Consider the following 26063-nt stretch of genomic DNA (forward strand, 5'->3'; position numbering starts at 1 on the left):
AATTGTATCCTACATGGTTCCAAGTTTGTCACCTCCATATTCAAACAGGCACTACTTCTTTGTTGACAGAGCACAGCAGGGGTGTCCTGTCACTGACAATACAGAAGAGAGTCCCAGACCTCAGATCTGGCAAAGACCCAGGGTGGCACATGTACAGAACAGATGGAACCTTAGAAAATTGTAGCTGCTAAGACTTAATCAGTTTATTACTGACTCTGACAACTTGCTTTTTATTAGAAGACTTACAATTTGCCCAACTTGAACAGAACTTGACAGCAGCATTTTTTCAGCTTTGGTGACTTAGTTCCCTTTTGATTCTATTCTGTGCAAGTTAAGACTAATTCCATTCTTAAAAGTAGAGCTTATGTTTTAGGTCTAAGAATTCAGTCAATACTAGTTGCTATTGGTCAATATTTATTGTTGTTCTATCTAGTAAGCAAAACAAATACATTTCTGTAGTTATAGATGTTTTCACTGATTTGTTTGTTCTGTTATCATTTTATAAAATTTGTGAATATATAATTACTGTGACTATGGTAAACAAGACTGTTAATATTGACTTCATGTTTGATAGGCAGTTGTGTTGCTGAATGTTTTATTTTCCAATCCTTAACCTGATCTTTCAGTTCTATTTTAATATTGTCAGAAGTTGCTGTTTTCCTTCTCATGGGCAAAATGCACATTTTTTGAAAACTCTGTCTGAATTTGAAATCCTTGATCCAAAGCACAGAGATAGGGGATTTATTTAAGAATAGATCCAAAAATATACCAGACTGGAGAGTATTTTCCTTGAAGCAGAGCTGTTTGGATGAAATTGGCTTCTAAATTATTTTGTATTGGAAATATGGAAGGTAAGTGTCAACATCATAAACATTGAAAAAAAAACTACAGTCAGAACTGTTACTTAGTTTTAGTAAAGGATAGTGTGGAAAGCCACACCTCACCAGGTGAATGAATGCTAAATCCATTCCTAAACACAAGTGTTACATCTGTCTCTGACTGACTTGCTTGATTTTCCTTCTATTTTTAATGCTGCAATTCAGTGTTTCTCTGCTTGTGAGTCTCACAGTACTATGAGACTACTCATTGATGTGTACAGGGATGCAGACTGAGAGTGGTAAGTTGTATATAATAGAGCTTAGAACTCTTACAAATGAGCCAAAAGTTACTACTTTAACTAGGAATCAGTGGAGTCTGGCAGTTACATAAATCTAGCTCTTGCTTGGCAGAGATGGTAAAATTGAACATAGTGCAAAACTGCTTGATAGCAACGTCTTTCTTGCAGTTGGACAGAAATTGTATTATGTTCAGGGTAATGAACATCTTCTCTTAACTGAAGAAGGTGTTAATATGTATGCAATATAAAGATACCTTGCATCTAAAACCCTACAAGATTTGGCTGGAAAAGCAATTAGGTTACTGATGATTTAAAAAAAAAAAATCTCTTCTAAGACTTGCGAAGTTCTAGAACATGCAAAAATGGTAGCATTTTTTTTGTAATATTGTGCTAATGCTCAAAAAACCCCCCCACCAAAAAACACTATATGCAAGGCCTTGAATTTTGCATCAAAGTGTTATGCTGATACCATGGTCACCTGCCTCCTGGAATCCAGCTGTTTAGGGAATATTTTAGGAGACCAGATGCACAAATATGTGCACTTCTTGGTGTATTCCTCTGTCAATAGGGATAACGTAACTTCTGTGTCATTACGGAAGTGATACCTGAGCATGATGGCATGGTGTGGTGTCTGTATTACTTTATGGTATTCCTGGAAAATTGGAGAGCAAATTGGAAAGGCTGAGAAGATTAATCCAAAGCCAACATATAAAGCCTTGCAGTAGGAGACACATGTGTAGGTCCTCCATCCCTTAAAACCTTCAAATCACAACTGGCAGTTTTTCTGGAAATTATGCTATAATCACACAGAATTTTCATTCTCAATACCTTGGAAGGAGTTTGAAATCCTTTGCTTCATGTTATCTTTGGTTTCTTTCTGCTTGCATTTTATTTCAGATGTTTTAGTGTATGTGAATGCTAGTTGTTGTGCTGTGTACTGTATGAATAGACTGCAAAAATTTCATCAGCTGTGAACAGTTTGACATTGAAGTGTAAAATATGGGAATAACTCAGTAAATATGTATTGGCAAAACACCAAGAAACAATAAAGTTGAGTTCTTCAGTTATTTTAGACATTGGCATGGGTTTAGGGTTTACTGTGTTCTAGATGTGTTTTTCTATCCACTGATGACAACAGGGGCCTCACCACATCAGATGCAGGCATCTAAAATTAGATGGGCTGAATCCTTACCTCTTCCTAGCAAGCCTGGACCAAGCATGTCAGTAGCAAATAGGGAAATAGGGGTCAGTTAGAGTGAGAGTACAGTACCAATTTTTGTGCCTGTGAGCATGAAAGGGGGAAACTCTGAGTCAGTTAGATAATGAGGTTCAACTTTTGTGAAATAAACACTCTGATTCCTTCAAGTGAAAGGTAACAGTTTATAAAAATGAGAATGATTTAGAGTGTACTGCTATGAAAAGGAAATGCCGATGTTTTATTATTGTCACACAGTAGCAAAATTTGTCCAGTGTATTTCTTAATTCCAAGTTAAGAAACTTCAGATCGTAACTATCACAGTTACCAATACCTTCTGTGTCTGGAATGGCTGCTGAAGATCACTATACAGTCATCTGCTAGAAACCTGCTTTTGAATTTGTGTTGCTGGCATGAAACTGGTAGGGGAACTTTGCTTCTCAAGCATTCTGAAGCCTGGGACCCCAGTGGGGGAGGCATGACTCACTTTTTTTGTTAAGACACACCAACTGTTTTGCTGTACCCGATAGTGTATTATACACTGCTGCGAAGCCCGGGACCTCATTCAAGACCCTTGCACTCTAGTTAGAAATTGCGATCATCTTGTTCCAATCATTAATTTGTTTTGTGTATACAATTGTAAGAGGCATTTCTTGGGGTACCTGTATTGGTCTTAGATTGTGCAGCAACCAGAAATTAAGATGTTGAATCTTACCAAATTATTTTATACAAGATAGAACTTTGTAAGATACATTTGAGGCGTTTAAACATCCACACTGAAACACAGTCAATGGCACTAGACAGTTTCCTAAACAAAAAATGTCTCTTCATTTGTAGCACTGAACCATGTCTTTATACTCTATGTTGTATCATGTTCTTGAAATAGATTCAAATTATGTGCATTAGTAGATAGCAAAGCTTACCCTATTATTGAATTCCTATGGAGCTCTTAATCCAAGACAACCAAAGAACAAGTTGCTCTAGTTTTCAGCTCATAACACTGACTTGCACGCACAGTAGTATTGCCATGTGTTGGATTGCTCTCTCTCCTCTCTGTAGCAGTAATGCAAATTTTTGTTCTCTGCAGGAGATTAGCTTGTGATGTGTGCTTGGATAATCATTCTGTTTAGTGTAGAGATTCCCCACTACCTTTGAAAGAATCCTTCTTGTTGATTGGAAGTGAGGATAGAAAGAAATGTCTATCTACATCATCAGCGTTCACTTAATGGTATAATTATAAAATAGTGCCACAGCAGATTGGGTTCATCGTAGTTAACTTTAGTGAATAGGTTAGATGGGTGGTGAAGGCATCGAAACGATTTATTAGCATGTCCATTTAGTTATGACTTGTGCATTTAGTTGTAAGTCAGCCAGGGGTCTATGAAAATTGAAGGAAAACCACATCTCTTTTAACCTTTTGTTCTAAAAAAGCTTAACATTTCACCAGAACATGGCAGGCAATTTCTGAAAGGAACACAGTCTAAAGATACTCCCACAGCAGTGCTCTCATGCAGTTCTGATTGCTTAAATACCATCCTTTGCTCTAGATGTGACCCAACACGTTGAAATTTTCAGAAGCAGTGATACACACCAGTGTTACAAAGCTGTAAATGTTTAATAGAGGCACCTTATAAGCTGTGCTGAAAGCAGTAAATAAAATAAAGGAATAAAAGTCTCTAGTGACAGCTGCGAGGAACTGAAGTGTTACATGCATCTCTGTAGGAAACACAGCTGAAAACCTGCTTTGACACAAGCTTCCCCAGAGTTTTGTAGTTGAATCTTAGCCCAGGAATATGCTGCCAAATAAGCTTCTCAACTCACATTGCAGTTCATACCTGTCTATTTTGCATTTCCTGGCTTTTTATTTTGTGCAGTAGTATAATGTCATACAGCATCATTTTGCAATTACTCTCATTATCCAAAGTGTGTGGTAATGATACTCCTATCTATTCATACTTGAGCAAAGCTTTTCAGAGATGTTTTGCATCTAGGTTTCATGTAGTTCTTGCAAAGGAAAACTGTGTACATGCATTCAAGAGTAAAAAATCATCTTTTTTAAGTATATTGTCATGATGTTATTTGGTATTAATTTCTGTCTGTAGAGAAAATGCAGTTGTGTTACAGGACATGCCCAAATGTATTAAGGCATATCTTTTATTTTCTATGCTATATTTCTTCAGTGTTAGGCCAAGGGTTATTTTACATAATAACATGATTACAATATTGGCATTGTTTAAAAAAGTGAGTAAATAAAATGTGATTAAAATACAGAAATACGTAAATTAAAAGGAGCTGTGTTTGAGTATATGAAGTCATATGTAATTCTGCCAAATCAGATTGTGGGACTCTAATATTTGACAGTTAATTACCAGATAATATTCACCTTGGGTTTTGTATTTGCAAATTAAGAATGTGATCCACTTCACAGAGATGGTATAAAAAGTCATGAGTATTCGCAAAGTGCTTAAGTGATGATAGTGAATGCAGTATAAAGACTTGTGAGGAAATCTTACTGTGTCTAAAAATGTTCCCCTAAAAATGGGTTTTAAAGTATTCAAATTCAGTGTTGTTTAAATATTAAAAATCACTTAATTTTTTAAATATGTTTGCATCTAAAGTTGGATCTTGCATGTGCAGTGTTTTTAAAGTAAGTGATGTCAGTTACAGGGAATTTGCTGCCCTGAACAGTTCATGACGTGAACCAGGTGTTTCCAGCTAACCAGATGTTTAACTGCCATGGTTGGTATGGCTTGGGAGACCCAAATTACTCCTGTGATCTGTATAAGGAAAATAGAAACACAGAAATTCCATCTTTGCATGATCATGTATGATCAGGCCAATCACTCAAGTAGTTTCTAGCGATGTAGGCATGTATTCAGAGCAGTTTGAGTATGTTAATAGCAGTATATAAGGCATAGTGGCCACTGTGAAAAGCAAGCAAATGCAGGTTACTGAACATGACTCACAGAGTTCTTTGTGTTCCACCTAAGAGATCTTGTGGAAAAATATCTTGTGTAGCAATATCAGGAAAGTCAGTGCATGATGCATGTAGTTTTAAGAATTTGAATGAAAGTTGCATAAGTTAACAGTGTTCTGACCCATTCTGAATTGGTTGACTTTGCAGTCTTAATTTTCTTTAAATGCCTTTTGTCCGTCTTATTAGAGACTGGGAAAAAACCCACCCCATGTAGTAACTTTTTAATTAAGCCACGAGGTAACTTCTCTGAGTTTAGGAGTAAAAATGTTGCATGGTGGTCTTGTCTGGTATAACTAGAGGTTTTAAAGACACTGAATGAATTGTTTTGCAAAAATGAGATTACTAGGTTTTAGTTAAATTGTGTGTGTGGTTTTGTTTAATAGAAACTGGGTTTTGAGATGTTGGAGTCTGGATTTCTCAACTAAACAGGCTACGTAATAGACATTGTTGTAGCAACACAGGTTTCTCTGCCAAAATCCTCTTCCTCTCCGTTCACGTGAACAATATGTGTGGCTATGTGTAGTGCTGCTGATCCATGCATGTTCAGTGGGTTTTACGTTCCCAAAGGATCTGCACATGCTCAGCAAATCTGATTCAACTATATTGTGCGCAGACTATCTAATACTACTGCTTTCAGAAAGTGCTTACAAGTGGAATTGCCGTCCCCTTTTCCCCTAAGAAATTGGGAAGCTGAAAGCTAGCAGTTACTAATGTGAGACTGAAGGGAAGGCGTGTTGCTGGAAACTGGCTACAAGCCAGCTGAAGTAATTTGGCCAGCAATCTGGCCAAAGCTGAAGTAATTTGGCCTTGAGGATGCAGGTTGGGCATCCCTGCTTTTGAGTCATGTGGCTTCCGTTCTTACAGGGAAATACTAGTATCAACATTTGTCCTCATAACAGCTGAAAAATAGAAATCTCCCTGCTTGTGATGTGGAAGGCATCATTTGTGTTCAGTGCCTGATCATTGTCAGCATAAATTTGATTACCTTTGACAAGCAAACGTTGCGTTTCTTAGAAAGAAGTACAAAATTATGAACTATTTTAACATCTGTGTTCAGTAAAGTTTCATTTAGCGGATAAGTGATTTAAGCTTAAAATTGTTTCAGGATTGCATTTCACTCCCAGTAAATAAAATTAAATGTACCCATGAAGTTTCTTCTAATTGAATACTTGGTTTTGTATGCTTGTGTGCAATGTACAACTATTCATCACAGACTTGCATGAAAACTAGAACTGAATCACGCCTGTATCTGTGAAGGCAGGGTGGTGTGGAGGCTTACTACTGCTTTGGATTCATGTTTGTGCACAGGAACTGCGGGGGTTTTGGCACAGCCTACTCTTCAGGTACGTTCTAAATTCTTGTGCAGACCAAGTGGGAAGCAAAGTGTGTAAATTATGATATTTTTTTTGGTAGGTTCTCTGAACTTTGATTGTGATCCTTACATTAAATTTTATTGGGGAGGGCTCTTTTTTTTTTTTCTTGTCTACAGATGTTGCTGCTGCATACTCAGCCTGTATAAGCAGGTGTTTGTTTGGTTGTTGCACTTTTTGTTTCTTTCATTTTTGAGTTCATGAAGCTGTTCTCCAGAATTGCATAAGCTGGCACGTTAGCTGATGTTACACTGGTTTGGAGCCTTTTTCTGGCCATAAGGAGTAGAAAGTAGTTTCCCAGCTAATGTTCTGAGCAGTCAGCAAGGGCCTCATGTGCAGAAATTAATTTTCTTTCCCACATGCTTTCTCTTTTGGTCTGGCATCACTTTTTTAACTCAGCTAACTGAATGCTGGTTTGAGAAGATTGCTTTACCTCTGGAATAGTCAATATGGAAATTCTGTCAGCTGTCAAAAACAATGAAGTCTAAGTGGGTATCTCCTCCCAGTCATTTCTTAAAATTTCTTGGGGGGACGGGGAGGAATGTGATCTCATAGAGTATAATGATACACTGTAGCTGAGGTTTGTGGGGAGAAGAGTCCTTGGGTAAATCCAAATTTATTGAAAAAAGAAGGACTTTCTACAGTATTTGCTTGTACAAATAGATGACATGGCCTGACTGATATCAAAAGCTTTTGTAAAGTGTGGTAATATTCCTGATTCCTGCACTTTTCTGCTATTGTATTCTAGAGAGAAAATTTTAGTTAATACTGCTTTCATGCCAGGAACAAATCTGAAGTGTAGATAATGAAGTTTTAAGTACTTGCAGGGTGTACAGAAAGGGAGGACACTTTTCTGCAAGAACCTATATGGACCAAGGGGATCCCTACTGAATGTCTTTGTGCAAGAAGGAGAGGGAAGACAGCTTGCTCGCTATTGCAGAAAGATTAATAAATACTTATACAGCTCTTCAAAAATAGGCATAGTAATAGTTGTCAAGCATTTTTATAACATAAATAAGCATTCATTCATTCATTCATCACATACTAAGAGAATATCATAGTGGTAGTTACTCAGATGTGCTTGTGTGTTTAGAAGCTTCGTATTGCGGTTCCATAGTGGTGTGAGGATGGGCGGTGAGCCTGCTTCTCTACAACCTTCTAATTTGGTGTAATTAATGTGGTGACTCAGGAGGGATGAGGAATCTGGAATTCAGAGTTATTTGGTGGAGACAGTCTTAAGTTTATACAGCTAAAAAAGAGCAAGACCTGGGTGTGAGCTCAACTACTGCACTGCTGATAGAGCCTGTGGCTTAATTATTAGCAAAGTTTTCTGGCATAGTTTTGGTTCATGCTACGTAGTGCTCTCCTATATCACTGGGGACTGTTGGAGGAATAATTGCCAGGAACTATTCCTTGTATGTTGCATGAACATCACAGCATCAGGTTTGGCTGCCTGTATAGTGCTACAAGGACATTATTAGCCTTTGCTAGCTCAGGAACAGCTACAATGCCCTTAATCAACATGCTGGTGTGTGCAATGCTGACCTAGGTCTCATGCTGTGAAAACACCACTTTGGGCTGTAGTTCAGCCCTTGCATTATTTCAGATGCTTTTGACTGAGAGGAGACTTACAGATTATTTCTTAGGGACACCACATGGAACGTGTAGGAGTCTCACTGTGAACTACTTTGGAGTATGGATGTGGCGACTGTGACACGGACTTTGGAGTCATAGAATAGTCTCTGGCCTGTCTGCCTCCATTTACTCTGTTGTTACTAGAAGCTATCAGGACCATTCTGCTGGTAAACTTACCAATGAAGGCCCCTCTTTTCTTCTCTTGGAACCAGCACCTAGTAGAGGTGGGCAGGATGGTTTGTTGTTTCAAACTGGTTCCGCTGAAGAAGCTGGTTTTATCACTTGTTCTGTTTCTAGTACATAGTGTGCAAAGCACTATGTAGATAACAGCTCAGCACTCTAAGGTTAGGTTGAAAAGTTATAATGCTCTGTAAAATGTGAGACAAATCCCATCGGAAATAATTTTGGAAAATTGTATTTTGTCTGTGTGTCCAGACAGTGGTGTGTTGTGAAGGGGCTATGCACATAGCTCCATGCAGGATTTTATATTTACACTTGCTATAAAGTACTTCAGCAAATTCTGTGTTTTCATTGTCGTCATCTATCCTGTGAGTTTCATATTGTCACTAAGATCTTCTGTGACTCGAGATTCTAGAACCATAGAATCATTTAGGTTGGAAAAGACCCTTAAGAACTGACACTACACTCTTAATTTTGCTGAGCCGAAAGGTTTATGTCCATCTGAATTTTATGTTTTTTTCAAATGCTCTCCTGTTTCAACATCAAGTTGTTTTAGGTGTGTTTTAGGTCCTGTGCTTTTTTGCTTGTGTGTTGGAGGTGTTCCTCAGGTTTCTGGCAACATACTGATTTTTTAATTTTCTTATGACTGACACATTGAATTTGGGAGCTTTGTATTTCCAAGTTCCCTCTCAGGGAATTTTAGGAAGCCTACATCTTCAGTTTATGACTATCCAACACTGATCCATTAAGGTCATATGTTGGATATGATCACTGTCTTTCTGATAATTTTTCCAGCCCTGCTCTGTCAGTGAGTCACCTGACATCTAGGCCTGCTTTGTCAGCCTGGTCTAATCAACTCCTTCATAGCTTTTGTTCTGAGTGCCTTTTGTTCTGCTTGTCCTGAACTTTTGTTCTGGCTATTTGGTATTGAATATTGCTTGGGTATAGAAATGAAGAATAAGGAATTATGAAAAAAATCTGTTCACATATTTTAGTGAGTATTTCCAGTTTCCTTATTTTTGGGAGCTGTTTTCTTCTTGATGACACCTGACTTCCCTGGGAGTTTCTTGTCTTACCTGCGGGTATTTATTTATTTTTTTCCACTCAACTAATGTCCTTGAGAGGTTTCTTCATAGGCAGACTTTGATGTTGCTGCCTATGCTGCAGCCTGCCTGGCTCTTTTTTGAGGCACTTGAGTGCCTTTGAACCATGCTTCCCACTTGGCTGGGCTCAGAAGGAGGCAGGCCTGTGTCTGTGGGGTGTGCTGCTCAGGCAGGGTGTGTGTAACAACGTTTGAGTCACTCTGCAGGAGCCAGAAAGGCCAGTGCTGTGCCATAGTTCATAGGTGCCCTTGGATCCTGGCAAATTTTGGGTAGAGGCGTTCTTTGCTTGTTTGTCATTGCTTCTGATCTCTAGAAAAGCAAAACCAGCATATGAACAGGCTCTGCACGTGTGTGTTTTGCATGTGCAGTACTTCATTGAGGCTCTGGTCTGTCAGGTAAAGAGAACTGCAGTGTTTCCACCTAGAATACCATTCATCCACAGTCCAGAAACATGCACACATCACAGAGAATGATATGTTTTCAGATTTTCCTTTTGAAAAGAGAAATTGAGTAGCTTTTCCCTCCAAAGAGTTGCATAGTCAAGAGGTAGAAGACACTGCCTGGAACCTGTTGGAGATGCATGGATTTCATATGGACTGCAGTGAAAGGACCTTGGAAATTCAAAGTCAGTCTAGGGAACTGGTAACTTGTGGTGCTGTCCTGCTTTATTTCTTGGTTACTCTTCATCTGGAGAGATGTCTTTTCTTTGGGTCTTCCATTTGGTTGGTGGGTCTATCTCTCTCTAACCCCCTCCCTCTGCACTCTCTCCCTCCTCTCCCCTGCCATGCTCTTCACTTATTGAATTTACCTTTATATTTTCTCTTACAACTTTCTTCCTAAAGAAAGCATCACCCTTGTAATGCCATTGCTTTCCCGCTTTTATAAATGCCAACTTGAATCAATCATCCAGTATTTAAGAAGTATGTGATCAGAGGGTACATCAACCTTTAACACAGGTAAAGGAAACTATCTTCCTTTTCCCCTATGGCATTTTTATTTGGTCTTCCATGTCTACATCAACTGCTTCACACAGAAGATGTTGTTCTGTATTGCTGCTCTGGAATTAAGTGTCTGGGTGCCACAATATCAAAATAGTTCTGGCAATTGAATTTTAACCTCCAGAATATAGGAGTGTCTTTTTTCCTGCTCAAAGTTTTATTCTGTTATGTGTTATTCATTACAGTATGTTTTAAAAATATCATCTGGATATAAATTAAATGAGGTTCTTTTAAAACGTGTTGATTCCAGCTTGCCAGAGTACAGATCAAAGGAAGATCAAAATATGAAAAATTTTGTCAGGCTATTTAAAAACAGTAGGTCAGCTTTTGTTTTTGTTGAATCTTACCAGGTTCCTGTTTCAGTTTATTCTGTAACTGATTAATAGGTGATGATAACTTAATGCTTTCTTAACAGTTTTAGAAATAAAAGCTAATTTTTAGAATGACTGCTTATAAAAGAGATTTATTAGGTGAATAAAGAGTGTTTAAGGTCATCCCTAGGAAATCCATACCAGGAAAAAATAAAATGTAATGTATCTCAGAAATATATGTAAAATCTTGGCAGCTAAGAGAAAAAGGGGAGGGGAAGGAGCCTGGGGTGGTTTTGTATGTACAGATATGCTGTAGAAGTAGAGATCTAGAAAGTGCACAGCTACAAGGTGTTCAAGTAGTTGAGTAATATAATTGCTGTTTTAAGCTTATTTGAAAGTACTTCAGAGAGCTTCTGGAAAGAATGTTTCCTGTGGAAATAATGAGTGGAGATTTTTTTCCCTCTGAGTAGTGAAAGCATATCCATTCAAAGTTGAATTTGTGTTGCATTCCATGAAAAAAACCTCTAGAAATTTTTCAAGGGGTTTAGAATCAGGAATGGAAGATAAATGGTATTTCCATGACTGTTGCTCCTGAGAGATGGTTGCTTTTGGGGGATTTTGATGGGAGGGGGAAGAAATGTATTTCATCTTTCTTTCTCCTACTTTTCATGCCTGCAGTTATTCCTGGTTCGTATTAAGATCAGATTGCCTTTTCAATTGTCAAGCATTTAGGTGTTACCTCACAAATATCTGAATGAAACTTTGTCTTCATTTCAGAAGATATGTAACTGCTGTTTCCAAGGAAATAGCAATGAAATGTTGTACTGAATGTAAGAAAGTAGATGTAGTTAATCAAGATGTGACTCATGAAGAAGATTGAAGTTAACTTGACTGGCTGGATGGAGATAGAATCTATCTGTTCCTGCTATGTAAAAAGTCAAGAAACCCCAGAAAAGACCTTCTTCCTTCATAGACTGAAGTGGTATTTGCTCACATCTTGAAGAACATACAGAAGACTGTACGAAGCCCACATTTGGATTGCATGTGAAAAAATAAATCGTTTTGATGGCCTAATTTCAGTCAAAATTTAACCTTGCATGTTGCAGGAATATCATTATGTAGTCACAATTTATATCAGTGTATAGTCAAATTCTAAAACACTGCATGTAATCTACATTCCATAATATTTACCAGCATACCCTAGCAGTCTGTTTTAATCCAGGCCATTTGCTTTAATTGTTTGTGAAGCTTTTAAGTAGTTTTTCAGGGGATTCCAGTGAACTGTTTTCATAGTCCAGTTGACTCCAGAGTTTTTACATGTTTAAAAACAATGTTAGTTCATTTTAACTAGTGGGTTTGTAATGGTAGGATTGGTTTAACATCTGGAAATCTTTGTCAGACACTTTGTAAACACAGACAACTCTGTTTAAAGCCTGATGACCAGTTTGTTTATGTAATCTCTGTATTGGCCAGATGAAATACCAAGATGAGCTGGGACTAGAGAGGGGAGTTAGCAAAGTTGCTTGCATCCTAGTTTGACAGAAATTTACTTGGCAGTAAATGGTTTTGTTAATAGAAATTATCTGAGCTGACTTTACTGCCCTTACACATTTTCTTTCTCTTGTGCAACAGGTGTGTGTGTGTGTTAGGCTGTGTGGTGAATCAGATGAAGGAGCTCATGTGTAAAGAGACAAATCTTTGCTTTTTTCTTGGTTATTTTCACTTAGATCACAGCCTGTCCTGCACTAATACGTGGCTGCACAGATGCTTTTTTAGACTTGATAAAAAGGGACCATGGCAAGATTTCTGGAGCAATGCTGACATATGTCAGTTGACAGTGTTCTTGAACTCCCACTTGAGTTGGAGGAAGAGAAGGACGATTTGAATATATAGTTTATTAGCAGTAGTATGTACTGTTAAAAGGTAGTGCAAGCTGCCAGAGATCCTGTGCAAGAAGCAAAAGTAGTTTTAAAGCTGTGTTTTGAATACTGTATTGAAACGAGACTTTGATTCTAACTTCATCTTCAGAATGAAGAACTGATGTTGTTAGATGTCTTTGGCAGCAGTATTTTTTCAGCAGTATGAAGGAACCATTAGCATAATTATAATGGATTACTTCTTTACTGATTGCTTTTCTGTTCAGTATTTCCACAAACAGAGTTCATTTTTTAAAGAGATGTTCAAGTAAACTCTTCGTTGCTCATAAACAATATTTTGACAAATCATTCATTTTTATAGTAATGACTAGATATATTAAACATGGGTTAAAATTCTAAAAATATTAAAGAATATAAGCAAGATTTGTAAATTAGTATTTATATATATGCCTAATTATCTGATTTTAGGTTCTCTGTAGAACAGGGATCTCCCTCCTTTTGCCTTCTTCATTTTCTGCCAACCTTCTCCAGAAGTGGTGGAGGAGACAAAATCTTAAGTTATAAGAGATGTTTGCCTCATTTTAAGAGCCTTTGAATTGTTTGATAGCTTAGGTTCATTTTTGATTCATAGACAGATAATGCTCTTTATAGTATGACTATAGATATTCCTGTTCCCAGCAACTTTTGGATAAATAACACACACAAAATAAATTTCATAACATGAGAACAGAGTTAAATAATGTATTTCCCTGGTGCTTGCATCATCACCTTAAAGAATGATTGGTTTGCATTTACATTAGAGGTTCCAAAATAATACAAGCCACAATTTACCAAATTTGCGGTCTTAATTTGGTTATCAGAGGAAATTGGTTTTATATATCAGATACGTATTTTTAACTTTTTGTTTGTAGCTAGTTTTAACTACAGAAATAAAAGCCATTAATATTTGCTGTAGAAACATGTTATATAGGACTAGTTAATTGTGTTTTTCAGTTTCAGCAACTGTCATTTTGTACCAAATGAGAGTATTTGCCATGTACTTTGTCCCTGAGCATTTGTTTGCTTTCCTAGTTTGCTTTTTCTGAAAAACTGGCTTTTCTGAATAGTACTGCCAAACTTTTAGTCTCCTGTTAAAGTAAATATACAAGTCTATGTATATAAATTGCTTTACAGCTTGTATTTGCATTTACTATATGAAAAGGTCTTAGCAAATTTGAGGATATACAATGCATAATTGCATTACTTTTGTGTCAAGAGTAGAAAATAAGCATCCAAGATCCAGAGATTTCTTTGTACAAGGGTATGCTTCACTAGACTGCAATGTCACGTGCAAATTCTCCCTTTCTTGTGAATTCTGCCTTTCACCAGAAGCAGAGCTTATGCTTGCCAGGAAGCATGGCCATAACCTCAAGGCTTCAGCATTTTCCTGAAAAAAAAGCTAAAAGACCTGAGGAAGCTTAGAGCCTGGAGTTCCTACTTCATTGGCAAGAGTTGTGTCTACAGACAGGCAAAATTTTCACCTAGTCACCTATGTGTCTGTTTCTTCATCCAAACTTAAAAAGGGAGTTGAGTCACTTGTCTATGGCTAATGGGACAACCAGGATGTTTCTGAGACCATCACCACCAAGACCTGTGACTGATATTACTGGTACAGCATTTCATTTTTCATATACGGTGAACAAGTATCTGAACATATTAGAGGAAACTACTTGAATTTCTTCACATACATCAGAGTGAAATCACCTTGTCAGTCATTGCTGGCTGTCTTAAAGCTAAAAATCAGGCTGTTAACAGTCCTCTGTGTGTAAAAGTTTAGATAGGCAAGTCCCTAGATAACAGTATTAGAGGGCAGAATGAAATCCTCTGAAGCTGCTGGATGTTAGGTATGTGTTCACTTAAACTCACTAAGCTGAGAGAAGAATGCAGATGGAGAACTCCGACGAGCAGAGGAGAAGCACGGAATCATTAAGACTTGAAAGGGAAGTCTCAGGAAGTCTCTAGTCCAACCCTTGTGGACAAATCAGGGTCAACTATAACAAATTGCTCAGGACTGTGACCCAGATGGGTTTTTATTATCTCCATGGATAGAAGCTCCATAATCTCTGTAGGCAACCTGCTCCAGTATTCAATCTCACAGTAAGAAAGTATTTTCTTACATTTAAGTTGAATTTCCTGTATTTCAGTTTCTGTCCCACTGTCTCTCATTCTTTCTGTGGCCACAGTGGAGTATGACTCCATTTATACACACTGGCAAGATACCTCCTGAGCATTCTCTTCTCCAGGCTGAACTCTCCTGGCACTTTCAGCTTCTACTCATGTGTCAGATGCTCCAAACCTTTAATCATCTGTGTGGCCCTTTGATGGAGTCTTTCCAGTATGTCTTTCTTACACTGAGAAGCCCAGAAGTGGATTCAGCACTCCAGCTGCAGTCTCACCAGGGCTGAGCAGAGGGGAAGGATCACCTCCCTTGGCCTGCTGTTAACACGTTCTGAGGATGCCATTGGCCTGCTTTGCTGCAAGAGCACATTGATGGCTCATGTTCAACTTGGTGTCCACCAGGATCCTCAGGTTCTTTTCTGCATAGGAGCTTTCCAGCCGGTCCAGAGCATGTTCTGGTGTTGGGATTATTCCTCCCCAGGTGCAAGACTCTGCATTTTGCTTTTCTTGAACTTAATGAGGTCTCCGTTAGCCCATTTTAGAGCCTGTCAGCATCCTTCTGCATGTCAGCACAACCATGGATTATTAACCACTCATCCAAGTTTTGTATAGTCTGTGAACTTGCTGAGGGTGCACTTTGTCCCATCATTCACGTCATTAATGAAGATGTTAAATAGTATTGGCCCCTGTATCAACCCCTGCTAATTGACTGGCATCTAGCTGGACTTCATGCTGCTGTTCATAACTCTTAGGGCTCAGTAGTCCAGTCACTTTTCTTTGCACCTCACAGTTTACTTATACTTACCTGGTCCATTTTTCAGCAGTTTGCCTGTACATATGTTGTGTGGGAAGGTGTTGAAAGCTTTGCTGAAATAAAGATAAATGTCATCTGCTCTCCCTTCATCCACTGAGCCAGTCATCTCGTTGTAGAAGGCTGTTAGGTCAGTCAACCATGATTTCCCCTTCCATGCTGATTTCACCTTCTTCAGGACTTTTTCCATCACCTACTCTGAGACTGAGGTAAGCACTGGCCTGTAGTTCCCTGGATCTTCCTTCTTGAAGATAGGAGTGGCATTTACTTCCTTCCAGTCCTCAGAAACCTCCCCCTACTGCCATGACCTTTCAAAGATAACATACCCTTAGTAAACTTTAAAAATAGCATGATCCCATTTAAAATTGTTTCCTTACCCTTTTAGAGGTGAATTTAGGTTGCTGTTTCATAGCTGTGAATTGCTACTTTTCAGATGCTGTCATTAATGATAAAATATTTATTAGTGTTAAATAGCAACAAAAGGGGTTTCTTTAAATTTAATTTAATTTAATTTAAATCCTGACTTTGTTGAATATTGTTCTGCTTATATTAGGGAGAGTGTAGCACATATTGCAGAAGTTGAAAATGCTTTATGAAATAAAATAAACTTTTAAGATCAAGTATTACTTTTGTAATACAAATATTTGTCAACTTTATTTTCTGTAGTAGAATAATATTCTTTTTATGCTATTTTTTTAGCTTGTTTATTTACTTACAAAGACATTAATGTACTGATCAGTGAAGGTAGCATAATGTTTTGTAGGATTTTCAGAGTGGATGGAATGTTCTTGATTTGAGAACTCATTTATTCCTTTGTCTGCAGTTAGTGTCATAAAGAGAAAGAATTTCATGCTTTGCCGTTATCCATTACTTTTTCCAGTAAAGGCAATTGTTCAGTTCATTAACTCCTTAAATATTCTTCCCTGACTTTTTACCTAATATTTGCTGATGCTGGGGGGAGTTCTGTCTATGACTAATAAAAAACTGGGTCATGTTCTTCTTACAGCATGCTAAAAAATATTTGTGGATTTATTCCGTCTAATCTGAGCCATCATTTACCAGTTGAAACATGTCTTAATTTTTCTGTGTGATCAGACTGGTATTGGGAAGCTACAAGCATAGCATTATTGATGCAAATATATTCTTTCAGGTTTTCTCATTTGTACATAACGGATCAGTGTTTTTTAGGGATTGTGTAACAGTAAATGAGCCCTTTTCCCCACTGTTCTTTTTGTTTCCATTTCCATCTTTACAGAGCCAGAATAAAAATGTAATGGATTCAAAAAAACCCCAAACAAAATGTAATCTTAGTGAAGACAATTTAATGCATTGCAGGGATCTGAAAAGCAGTTAAATTCTTTACCTTAAGCTATAAAAAATATGATAAAACCTGTAATCTGCAAGTAATCCACATATGTGTCTTTGAAGGGCCGGATGCACAGCTCTTGCACCATTGAACTCATATTTAAAACGTGTACTCTTATTTAAAATGTGTTCAGTTTTTCACTATTTCATATGTTAAGATCATTTCCAAGTAGCAAAGGAGATGCAGAGTATACCTTAAGTTTGTAGTAAGAATTCATTAAGCCTCATAAGCAGGTGCTTATAAAGCAATGATCTAAAAATTAACTTGCTGAACCTTGACAAGTCACTGTTCAACATTTCAGTGCACAAAACGTCCATGTACAGACTTCTAGCCTACCTGCTTAACAGCAAATGCCAGGAGAAGACCACTTCAGTTAGCCTGAGGGAAATGAGGTGATCCAGGTTGGAACACCTGGGTTAGCATTGCAAAGAGCATACCTGTAGTTATCGTGACCCAGCTGATGCATAATAAATTGATTTGGGTTCAACCCTGACTATTTGCCAGCTTCAGTTTTTGTTCTGTCTAGGAGGACAGCAGTGGTGCTGAAGAATCTGAACAGTTTTGTTCTGCTGCTCTTGGACAAGTAGCTGAACAGCTATCACAGTGCACAAGCGTTTTCCATATTAATAGTGGTAGTGAAGGTGTATTGGTGGCAGGGTGCATACTGTTTTGGTAAGCTGCATGTTCTGGATGCTGGGGCATGGAGTAAGTGCATCCAGTTTTAAGATGTAACCAGAAGCTGTTGTTTAAGGGTTCTGAGCTAGTGTTCAGAAGCAGTAACACAGTGACAATAATCCTAGTATTCTGTATATTCCTGACAGCAAAATGGTACAGCAGCGATTTGAGCCGTGGGCCTCCTGCTCTTAACTGCAGGCTTAATTTTCTACAGAGTGATAAAGTACTTGGGAAGTACAAATACAAGAAAAATGTTAATTAGTTTTTCCTTTTTGTTTCTTTTAGGACTGCTCCAGGATGGTTTCAAGCAGGTATAAAAGGTATGAGATCTTTGTACACAGCACATTTCTTTACATATATAGTTCTGCTACAAACAAAGCTGATTAGCTGAGTGTATGTAGTAGAGGGCATCATACTGCTGCTGTAGATATATAGCCTGGTTTTGGGGTAAGGACCTGAGAGATGCAGCAAACTTATCCAAACTCCTCTATTACGTTACTGTTTTAAAATAAATTTATCTAGGATTTTGATGGGTATTACTAGTGCAGATGTGTTTCAGTTTCCTGAGCAGATGCCTGACTTGACTACACATTACCTCGAAGCTAGTAGTTTCACAGTTAATTTACGAACCACTGTCTTTTGAAGTTTAATACAGGAAGATAATTTTGTAGCTCTCCACAGTAATGTTGAAGGAAATTTCTGTCGTTTTCTGATGCTACTGTCTCAGTTGTAGGGGATGCTGCCCACATGTGGCATGTCCTGTTTGTTATTTATTTGTCTTTGAACAAAGTGTTATCATGGTCATTACTCAAGTTCTTTAATCAGAAAAATATTTCAGAAGCTCTTGATGCACCTGGCCAGTGTGTGAAATTAATACTGACACAGCTGTCACAATTATTAGGAAAATGTGATGGTAACATGAGGTCTAAAATAACGTCAACTGAAGCAAAGCATTTGTGTAAACATGTTTTTATTTGACACATGAATGTATTCTCTTTTAGATATCCTTTACTCAGGTGAAATGTATAGGTAGTTCATTCACCTGTCTGTATAATACATATCCTGGCTGTAGAAGTAAGTGCAAAAAGCACCTACCTAGTCTTCATTGGTGTATTTTCCACCCCTCAGACTTGTTCACCTATAGAGTCATAGAATAGTTTGGGTTGGAAGGGGCCTTCAGAGGTCATGTAGTCCAACCCCTTTGCCATGGACAGGGGCATCTTTCACTAAACTAGGTTGCTCCAAGCTCCACCCAACCTGACCTTGAACACTTCCAATAATGGGGCATCCACAGCTTCTCTGGGCAAACTGTTTCACTGCCTCACCACCTTCATTGTAAAAAATAATAACCTGTCCTGTTATGATTTAAATTTCTTAGTGTGGTGCTCTCTTTTATATTTACATTCCTGGGTTCTCATAAACCTAGTCGAGTGATGCTTTTTATTGCATTTAGGGTTTTTTTAAATCACTTTATCATTGCAGAATGGGTAGACTTATTGTTACAACCTTAATAGCTGTATCATTTAATGATTACTTATTAATCAAACACGTTTTTGTTCAGTCTCCATTTCCTTTTCAGTCCCCGTGCAGAATTTCATTGCTGTTTGTATCTGCCGAATATCTGTTGGGTGTCATATTGCTTTGTGGCTTTTCATAAACCTTATCTTTACTTGGCTCACATGCTGTATATACTCACTCACTTTCAAAAACTTGATTGTGTGAGGGGTAGTAATAAATAGAAGTTTGCAAAATCACTTTTGTATCTTATTTGAAAATAAGCTAATTCTTCTGATTAGCATTGCAAAAACAGGAAACTCTAAAGCTAGAAAATATTAAAATAAGACTTGTTTGTGCAGTCTTTGTTCAGTCGGCTTTAGTTATATGTGGGATCTACATTCTTTGTTCAACTTTCCTCCTCAGGACTGCCATCATGTTTGGAAGGAATCTGACTTACTGTGAGCTGCTGTTCAATATTTTGTTATGTATATTGTCATCTGTCTTAACTCATTGTATAGTCTTCAAACCTTATATTGAAAATAAAGGATTATTTTCCTGTGAAGTCAGCACAGTATGCAGTGCTCACAAATACTAAGTGGGTTTTATTCTGACTGTACCTCTGTGAGGTATACAATGCCCACTGTGATTAGAGTTAAAAGTATCTATTGATTTTCCTCTGTATTTGAAAAGTTCTACCTCCCCTGAAGTAGATTTTCAGGTAAGAGTGCTTGAACAAAGAATGTCTCTCAGTGGCTTCACTTTCTGGTGTGAGTGCTTAAGGAGTCAGGACCAGAGTCCTCTTCTGATAATGTTTGGCTTATCTGCCCCTTGCAACATCTGCAGTAAGGGAAGGTCTTACAGAAAACAGCCTCATCTACAGTAATTCTTACTCAGATCACTCGGATCTCACTTAAGCCCCAAATACAGTAGAAGTCATTCAGCAGCCGAAAATGCTGTTCTGTGATTATACCTGGAACTGGAATGTGAATGCCAGAAGGCTGAACTGAGACCATAAGCTGCTTGAAGGCTCAAGTATGTTCAACTTAATGTGCTTTTAGCAGTTTTGGGTGTACTTCCTCAGATTTCAAAGCAAACTGAGAGTAAAGCATGTTCTAAGATAGGGACAACCACTTTGAGATCTCATTTGAAACTGTTACTTGCGTTACTCTGACAACAGGTGGTCAGTACTTTGTGGGTGGGGAAGAGACTGTTAGTAGACTTTATATAGACACATGACAGCAAAAGTGAAAAGATGTTTTCCTAAAATCTTGGGCTCTGTTATAGACTCTCCCCTACAGAAAGAATGCATTATTTGCTAGAAATTTTCAGGTTATTTTCCTCCATCTTTACTACTCCTGCTTCTTCTCTTTTGCCTTTTCCCCCTTCCTCAGTTGATCCTCATCAGAAGTGACATCTTTTGATCTCAGCATTTTTGTTCACTGGATTCCATTTCCTAGCCCAGTTAGACACCCTTTCCTCACTCTCCCCCTTTCTTTCTCTTACATCCTTACATTTAACCATTGAGGTCCTAGTCTGCTCTTTGTTATTCTTCTGATTTCCTGGGTTTTTTCCTCCTGTTTTGTCTCCCTCCTCTTCTGACTTCTAGTCCTGGGTTACTGATACCATTCCGGGCTTCCAGTACCTTCTGTTTCCCTTCCCATGTAACTGTTTACATGTCTACATTGAAATACCCAGCCTCCTGGACCTAACAAGAGAGACAAGAGTAGAGAAAAATTATCTGTGCTGTGTGTTTTCGTGGAATGAGAACGATGTGTGTTCTCTCAGTATCTTCCAGGGCTCAAGGAATTGCACAGATTGTACTACCTATTTAATCAGACGCACTGGCTACTTTTCCTTATATGGATGCAGCAATCCATGGTAAACATTTATATGACACTCCCGAGAAACTTGTTTCACTGAGTGTCCATTGACTGGTGGAAGACATGTTTTTTACAAATGAACTCTGCTGGCTGCTCTTGTGTTAATTTACTTCTGCTCTGGCTGACTTGGACAAACTGAGTCTGTCTACTTATGCAGTAAAGTAAATAAAAGTTTGGGATGAGGATCTTGGTCTGTAATTGTAGTCCGTCTTCTGAATTTACTTTAAAAATGTACACATTTATACCCTGGAAGTTTGTGGAGGGGTTCCTTTGTAGTTGCATGAACCGCATAAAATATTTTCTAAAGAAAGTGATGGTTCTGTTGTGATCTGGATTGGTACTGTAAGATCTGGTAAAAGCATGACCAGAATCTTCAAGGTTATGCTGACATGAAGGCCACAGGACATGTTCATGAGAGTATTCGAGAATTGTATCAGCCACCTGTCCTGACTGTGAACTTCATGTGATTAAAATGTGTAGGTATTCTTCAGTTGTAATAGCCTGTATCAATTTCCTCATCTTTCATTTTTCTCTAAACCTTTCTTAATGTGATATGCCTCATCTTGGCCATTCCAACCTACTATTATTGTAACTGGGTCTACCAGTTTTTGTATTGCTTTGTGAGTAGTTATTTTAAAGCAACAAACACATTGCCATTAGTAAGAATGGTTTTCTGATTCAGCGTAGTTGGTGTCATCCCTGATTTCCCAAACAATAGAATGACAAAGTGTACTCTGTTGATTGAAATATTTGAGTGTAATCTACATGTAAATATGAATTATATTTCTCTTGTGTTCTGTGTACTAAAAAGTTTGCAAGTAACAGTAAAGCAAGATAGGTATATGGACATAGGAATATTTTTAAAAGCACGGAGTTAGTTTTAGCAGCATATTTTTAAGATCATCTACTAGCTTTTGAATCAGTTTAGCTTCTTTTTTAGAACTGTCTTAAATTTAGAAGAAAACCATGCGAATCAGGATTTAAAATAACTCAGAAGATTTTTTGCACGGTTCATGAATCAGACAGATCAGGCTGGATCAGTTCACAGAAAAAGTTAGATCAAAATCTCTTAGTCGTTCAGGGGTGTGTTCCCCTTATAACTTTATTAGTGGAAATGAATACAATATGGTATGGCTTTATGGCTTCCAGACAAAATGTCAGAGAGGTTTTTCTTCCCCCTCTTAGGATAGTCTGGCACACCAACATGGAACCCAACAGGTAGAGAACCCTTGCTCACTAATTCTAAAAAACTACATTGTAATCAAGTTTAACATTCATGGGTTCTGCGATCACATGCATACACTTTTCCCTGTCTCCCCCAAAAGAAGTCACAAACCCAATTTCTTTTCTTAATAGTATGCAAAGATCTTTGGTTTGGACAGATTATTATTATTAGTAGTAGTACTGTTGTTGTTACTTATTTATAAATATAAAACAGATTTTTTATTATATATTAATATATGTATTTTTTATATACATACATATATATATATACACACACACACATACAGGTGTATTTCCAGAGATAGCTTTTGGGGGGCTGATTGATAGGTATTTTCTCTTAGTAAAGCATAGACATAAAGTTCAGTGATATTGTTATTCTAGATAAGTTTTCTTTCTTGTTTAAGGCTTGCAAAGAGACATTGTATCTGAAGACTGAAATTCTGTTCTTTGAAAAAGATACATCCTCTGTGTCTTGGGTCGTGCCTTTTTTGTTGTGTACAGCACATTAGTTAAAACAGCCAAAATAATGATATCTGTCACATTCTTTGCGTTAGGTTACATACTAATGCCCCACACCCCCCCCCACCCCATGTTTTTTTTTAAATCTAGTTTCCTAGAAGTCTTCATGATACGTCCTTTGTACTTGCTGATACTGAAAAGTAGTGTGTTCTGTAGGGTCTGCTCCCCATTGGAATAGGTGAGGAAAATCTGAGTGTGAGTTTCAAGGAAAATATAGAAAATGTTTTAATTTTCACTATTAATGAAACCCTTCTATCCAGGTACTCATTTTTTCTAACATTCCTGTAGGAGCATCTGCCAGTATCTCTCACTGGAGCTGGGTTGAGATACTCCAGTACATTGTCAAAAGGGTTCATTTTAGAGTGGTGAAAAATTGAGTCTTTTTTGTGTGACCTATCCTTGAGGCACTAACAGCATGAAACAGCACATCTTTCAGAAAGCTAAATAATCTAGGATTTATAGAGTTAAGCTGAAATATTTCTCTTATGTTGTGTTGCAACATGCATATCCGGTCCTAGAAATGTTTTTTTAAAAAAAACTTCTAGATGAAGAATAAACAGTGCTAAATATGGTAATAACATTAAGCTACAAAATTCCTTACAATTGTGTCAGTGTGCCTCAGAAAGTTCACACATACTGGAGCAAAACAATATTTATATCCATGAAAAGACATCCTTTTGCCAGATACTCCTGCTTTTGATTTGTACTGTATCCATCTAGATTTGCATGTTGTCAGCAGGGGTTTCTAGAGTTATGAAATGCAAAACTATTAAATGAACACATTAATCATGTGTTCCTCTATGTTTTAGAGGAAATGTTGTTGGGATACTCATAGTGCCTTTCATTCTTTCCCTACGTGCTCTAGAAAACCTTTGTGTACATATTTCAGCTATGTGACTTTACCGAGTCACAGACTGGTTGAGGTGGGAAAGGACTTCTGGAGAGCATCTTGTCCAACCCCCCTGCTCAACTAGGGCCACCTAGAGCCAGTTGCAGAGGACCGTGTCCAGGTGGCTTTTGAGTATCTCCATTCGAGGTGTCCTGGTGAAGGCTGAACAAGGTTTTTTTCTTTTGCATTGGCTGTTTAGCTGTATATTTTCAAAGTCTAAGTAGTGTGTTTTTGGTGGATTGAGGAGGGAAAGATAGGTATCTCTCTACATGGTCCCAGGGCACTCTGTTCTACTTCTCTTGATTATTCATTAGATTCTACATTGAAGGTAAATAACATTGCTATTAGGAAGAAAATAGCTATGGGAAGAACACTGTTAAATTTGTAACTTTGAAAACGCGTGACTTCTCATATATATTTTTTAATTAGCACTGGTTTTGTACATATCAGTCTTTATGGAGAACCCATAATCTTTTTTTTTAAATTAGCTTATGTGCATTTGCAGTGCTTACCTGTTAAGATTCCATGGCAGTGATTTTTAAGGAATAGATACATGATCTGTAACAAAAAACATACCACCAATTAATGAGAGGGTGCCTGCCAATGGAACTATGAAAAACTGCTGTGTGTCCAAGTTCTGAGGTAAAATATTTAGAAATGGCATAAAATTAATACGTTGCGCTGCACCACTTTCTCACTTTGATCTGCTTTAGAGTTTTTTACAGGTCGTATCTATAGCTCTTGAAAAGTCAGTTGATATGTGTAAGCTTCTTACATTTTGGACATGTTTTTCATAGTTTATGTTTTCATCTACTTAAAAAGATGCTTGGTTTAAACTCCATAGTGGTACTTTGCTTTTTAAAATAAAGTTATTTAGCTTGGCTTTTAATGTGCACTGTTCATAAAACTTTTAAATCTTTAAAAATAAGGTAGGATAGATACTTACAAGTGTGTGTTTAAAGTTGATTCCTGTGTGATGAGAGCTGCATTATCCAAGTATTTGACTCCCTGAGGCAGTGAATTTCGTGAGTTCTCAGCAACATAAGAACTGTGAATTTTCTCTGCAGTTTACTAGACTGACCCACTGAGTACTTTGTGAAGCACTTTGTTACTTCTGTAATTTCCATTTTGTTAAATGTATAAATAGGTGTCTGTTTCACTCTTTGTAGCACAGCTAACACACCAGAAGATGATGCTCCAAATAGATATTCCCGAACAGAGAGGACAACTTACAGCAGATACAGCAGGGATGCAAATTCTTCTGGCAGTTCTGTACCAAGTAATGCTTTGGAAAAGAGGATTGAAGAACTCGAAAGGGTTAGTACCAACTAACATCTGCATGGTGTACATCTGAAATGAAGTGCCTTTGAAACTCCACCGAGAAGCTTACAAGTAAAATATATAGAAATGATGCTAAATGCTTTAAGTACAGGCATTTATGTCTGTAAAAATGTATAGAGTCAGACTGACTGAGAGGAATGTGAACTTTCTAATCAGAGATGTTTAGTTTTCAGTTGGTATATAAGTGAGAAATAGTTGAAGTAAAGATAATACACTTGGAGAGCCAGCAGTGCTCTGTGTATTTCTTGTGTGTACCTCATGACACACCAACACAGAGGAAGTAACTTGTGGGAAAGGAGGAGGGGCTCACTGACTTCTCAGAAAATTGTCAAGCCTGTTTCTTCTCTACTTCTTGTTTTGGATTTCTTAATGTACTGAAATGTTGTGAAATTTAATTGCTATCCATTTGTTTCTTAAAGATTTAAACATTTAAAGTATGTATTTAAACCAAAGTTTTCATTATTTCAGACATTCTTCATACAAACAGTTTTGGGAAAATGTAATAATGGTAGAGCTGAGTTTTTCACCTAAACCAGTATTTTGCTAAATAATGTCATGTGTGTAATCTATTACTATCTTCCTCTGAACTGGATTTTTGTGGGTAACTTGCCAAATATTCTTGAATTCATATGGGTGAAAGTTACTAGGTAAACACATTTTGACTAGATTTTTTTGGAACGTGTGACAATCATCTTTTGTGGAAATTACTATTTATTTTTCTTTAAGATCTGGGGAAGCCTGATCTGAGTGAAGTACAATATAATCCTCCCTTCCAAATCAGCTTCTTTCTGAAATAATTTAATTGCTAGTAACACAGAAAAAAGAGGAAGATTTAAGGGTTTTCTTTCAGTATACTGAACACTGATTTACTGAATTCCTAATGGTCATTTAAATTTTTTGTCATGTTCAGGCCCACAGATCTAATACTGAGTCTTCACTCC

General features: G+C 37.5%; 1 protein-coding gene across 1 annotated transcript in view; it reads left to right on the forward strand.

The window, feature by feature from the left end:
- The window catches only part of PAWR (pro-apoptotic WT1 regulator), a 75238-nt gene that overhangs the window by 45358 nt on the left and 3817 nt on the right, over window positions 1-26063 (forward strand). The window contains exons 4-5 of the mRNA XM_074901492.1: window positions 18058-18092; window positions 24951-25098. Of these exons, the coding sequence (XP_074757593.1) occupies window positions 18058-18092; window positions 24951-25098 (183 nt within the window). The remainder of the gene's footprint in view (window positions 1-18057; window positions 18093-24950; window positions 25099-26063) is intronic.

Source organism: Athene noctua, chromosome 3, assembly GCF_965140245.1.
Source record: "Athene noctua chromosome 3, bAthNoc1.hap1.1, whole genome shotgun sequence".
Lineage (NCBI taxonomy): Eukaryota > Metazoa > Chordata > Aves > Strigiformes > Strigidae > Athene > Athene noctua.